This window comes from Morone saxatilis, unplaced genomic scaffold (assembly GCF_004916995.1).
Source record: "Morone saxatilis isolate NCDOM2014 unplaced genomic scaffold, NCSU_SB_2.0 Contig14, whole genome shotgun sequence".
Classification (NCBI taxonomy): domain Eukaryota; kingdom Metazoa; phylum Chordata; class Actinopteri; family Moronidae; genus Morone; species Morone saxatilis.
In genome coordinates this window covers 5,996,537-6,000,751 of record NW_023339696.1, presented here as the reverse complement: position 1 = coordinate 6,000,751, position 4,215 = coordinate 5,996,537, and the positions used below count along the sequence as shown (strand labels likewise).

Sequence of the window (4,215 nt, the reverse complement as noted above, 5' to 3'; positions counted from 1 at the left end):
ACTCACTCACACGCGCACACACACACCAACTGACAGGGCTTATAAAAGATTAGCTCTAGTGAAGAGATAAAGATCCTGGTGTTAGTACAGTCACTCCACCACAGAAGAAGAAAGGAGCAATCCTAGGGGAAGAGGTAAGGGAGGGGAGGCGAGTGAATGAGAGGAGGACAGGGAGGAGAGTGGTTCCCGTCCTGCCTGTGGAAAAAACTGTAAACACCACTGCTACTCTGTAAGTCTGTAGACAAGACGCAAACTCTTTGTGGTCATCAACATCATCGTCAGATCGGTATGGAAACACACAGGACTAGGCAGCTTGTAGCACTGAGAGAAAGAGACAGGAGGAAAGGAGTGTGTTAAGGTAGGAGGAGGCCAGGCTGGGACTAGGACCTGGCTACCAGTTGGTTATAAAAGGGATAAATGGGATAAGACATCTCCTTGTTCATTTTGAAGCTTCTTAAGGAGCCAAAGTGGAAGAGAGAGGAAGAGAGAGGAGGGGGGGGGGGTAACTCTGGGGCAAGTCGTCCCCCAGTCACTCCCTCACAAAAGGAAGGGGTTGGTGGTTCCGGTGGGCTGTGTCCCAGCCTGGGGTGGCATGCTCATCAGGGGCTGGGGCATGGACATGGAGGCCGGGATCCCCACGTTCGTCCCCACACCCCCGACAGCGCCGACCCCCATTCCGGGCATCACGCGGCCCATGGGGGCCATCCCTGCCAGGGGGACCATGGTGATGGGCTGAGCGGGCACGGAGGCGAGGGCCATGGGCTCGGGCATGCCGCCGAAGCCGGCGGGCATGGGGCTGACTCGCATCTGGTTGAGGGTGGGGGGGGCTGGCTGGCTCACTTGGAAGGGGTTGGCGTGGGCTGCTGGAGCTGGAACAGTGACGCCTGAATAAAGACGGTAAGGGGGCAAAGGGAGAAAGCACATGTTACTGATCTCACAGTACCAGTAGAGCATCATGAACAGCCAATATAATGACTAGAATTAAATGTTAGTAATAGTTTTGTTTCAACACTATACAGCTACTGCTATAGAAATGATTCATGTCTGCTCTCAGAGATTATAGCTAGCATAGACAGCACATGGTCAGTGATTCAACATTAAACTGTGCAGATGGGTGTGTCTGCCTGTCTGTGTTCAGGCATGCACAGGCATGTCCATGTCTTTTGGCTTACTCACTACACTGTTATCTAATCAGTGTGAATTAACCAGTGTGTGTACCCGCTTAAAAAAAGCCCGTCTGTACATTAATACAAAAACTCATTTCGTGAACCAACATCTTTAAAGTGGTAGAATAATTCACACGGCCTCTTTGTCTCACCGCCTGTTGAAGCTAAGAATGGGTTGACGATCGGCGCAGGCTGGGCTGGTTTGGTCACCAGAGAGTCCAGGTTGACCAGGGCAGCATTTGGACCCAGGAAGGACTCTGGAGTCTTTCTAGTTGGGTTTGAGGAAGTAGACATGGAGGTGGGCAGGGGGTCGAAGAGGTCCAGGCTGCTGCTGCTAGCGAGACTGGCTTGGGAGGGGATAGAGGATGCTACGCCCATATCACCTGGGGAACAAAAAGGAGTAGTATTTCATTGATGAAAAGCTGTTACAGAACTTCTGATTGAGGGAACAAAAACATAATAAAACACTGCAACATCATTATTTCTACATACAATATTTCTGATCTATTCTTGAACTACAGTGTAATGAGGTACAGCTAACCTCTAACCTGAGTCTGACATGGCTATAGTGTAGTATGCAAAAGGTTTGTTGACATTTGTGACACTGAACAGCTATGTACACTCACATTTTGCATTACAAAAAGGTCTAATAAATATTCAAAAATGCATATTTGCCTATTCTTGCCTTGTGTAAACGTCTGAGTTTCATTCACATTTACCAGGAAATCAAATTTAGGCAGTGCAATAAAATGATGAAGATGCTTTTATGAGAGGACATTGGAGGCAGACAGCCTGGCTAACCCAGACAGCAATGGAGACCTTCATTAATGCACTCACACACGGACATGCGCAAAGCCAGCATGCCAGCTGCCACACACACAAACACACACACACAAGAAAATGTCAAAGACGGAAACTGTCTTCTCAGAACAGAAACTGAGATGTAGCAGAGCCAAAAAAAGGCCCATGATAAGATCAGACACGCCTAGTGCGTATTAACGCCCCATAAATCCTGTAGGTTTGGCCAGAGCTGATTCAAATACTAACATTTCCACAACTCATCTTGCAGTGTGTCCGTGTTTGTGTCCTCTACACACCAGATGGCGATAAGGTGATTTATAGGGACTCTTTTTTTTTTTTTCTTCCCCTTTCTGGGAAAAGTAAGTTTGTGTGCCTGTGTTTGTGTTCCTTCTCACCTTGTCCTTGACTGTATCAGGAGTGTTTGTGTTGAGCTGGAGCAAAAGTCAGACACCAATGTCACCCTCCCACACCCAGAGATTGCCAAACCACATGGGAAAAACACTCAAGACCTGTGTCAAACTGTTCATTCGAAACCCTCACACACACACCAACCCGAATGGAGTTGTGCATGGGTTTAATTCAAACTGGTTGAAGCACCAGACAAGAAGTATCAAAGCAGTTCTAAAGAGGGATTTGATGAACCGGGTGGCCCAGGTCTAATAATGTATTTACCGATAAACACATAAAAGCATCAGATTACACCACACTGATATGAGACCAGACCAGAGCAAACAGCTATTTTCCACCATTTGATCTGATTGCTGCAGCATTTAATTGCAACTGCAGTGGAAAATCATCAACTGTTTTGAAAAGCGTGACTCAAGTGGTTCTGACACCGTGTTTGCTCTGGACTGGTGAGATTCACATACAAAAAGACAAGACATGCGTGTGTCTGTGCCCCCGCAGAAACATTGTATCTGCAGACGGGGCATCAATTCAGACGCTGAGGAAAAAAAGACACAGACTCCGTGTCAATAGAGAGACGAGAGACATGGGTGAGTACCAGTGGGGACAGAGGAGGAAGAACGCAGGCTGTCAAACTCTGAGAAGTCCTCTTTGGACGTACCGTTGGATGCATTGAAAAGGTCAAAGCTACCTGAAACTGGACAACAAATACAAACACACACACACACACAAAAAATCACAAACACACAGCAGACACACACACGCACAAACAAAGACAAATGGAAACAGACAACACAAGTATGAATGAGTATGGATATTTTGGTAAAACAAACAAAATAAGCAAGCATGCAGAGGTGTATAAGCGTGTTTATGTGTCCCTTTAAGACACAGCTGTTGAGTATTTGAGACACCGGTCAGCCATTAGTTAGATATCTTTCTAATTTCTGAAAATAGATACAATTCAAAGAGTGCAAACTTCCAGAAATATGTCTTAGCAACTGATGCCTCTGGACAAAACTAAGAAAAAAAACAAAGCTATTTTTTTCCTGATGGTCACCTGCGTTGGAAGTTTTGGGGTGGGCAGCTGCAGAGCTCCAGGGGTCAGAGGCGGGAGTGGAGTTTGATGCCCAGGGATCACTGCTCTTCATGGGAGGGACAGAAGGAGGAGCGCCCCATGGGTCCACTGGGGCTGCTGTCTTAGGGGCAGACCCTGGGGAGAGGGGAGAGGTTCAGTGTTGGGGTGGGGGGGTGGACAAAGCATGCGAAATGTAAAGCCAAATTGGACAGTAGGAGGAGGGACAGAGGAAGAGAGCACGAGAGGGGGAAAATAGGTAAAATGATCGCATGTATTGGATCTGACCCATTTCAAAACTACTGCTCATCGGTCCTTCTCCATTTCCACTTCAACATTATTATTATTATTATTACTTATTCCTCTCCCCGCAGCCTCCTTCCCTGCCTCCCCCCCCGTCCCTCTACACTTTACGATATCTTCCTCTAACATCCTCAGTCCACCCCTCCTCTGTGCAGTAATGCTGCTGGGCCAGTGGAGCAGCATTCCTATTTAACAAAGAGTCACAGTGCTGCAGGCTGCAGGTGGAGAGCAGAGACGCACACACACACACACACACACACACACACACACACACCAACTGACTCGAAATAACTACAGCCTGTGTGTAGATATCTCCTGATTTGACCACTTCTAGCAAGAACCGTGTGTGTGTGTGTGTGTGTGTGTGTATACCATAAGGGTGCCATGGGTCCTCTGATACAGCAGCTGCCCCAGCCCCAGCCACAGCCCCAGCCACAGCCCCGGCCCCGGTCCTGGCCCCGGCCCCCC

General features: G+C 48.0%; 1 protein-coding gene across 1 annotated transcript in view; it reads right to left on the bottom strand.

The window, feature by feature from the left end:
* Window positions 1-6: 6 nt before the first annotated feature.
* epn2 (epsin 2) overlaps window positions 7-4,215 on the bottom strand; it is a gene marked incomplete in the record, with an annotated part of 17,466 nt that continues 13,257 nt past the window's right edge. Inside the window, 5 exon segments of the mRNA XM_035655457.1 lie at window positions 7-884; window positions 1,319-1,549; window positions 2,971-3,069; window positions 3,430-3,582; window positions 4,120-4,213. Coding sequence (XP_035511350.1) covers window positions 538-884; window positions 1,319-1,549; window positions 2,971-3,069; window positions 3,430-3,582; window positions 4,120-4,213 — 924 coding nt within the window.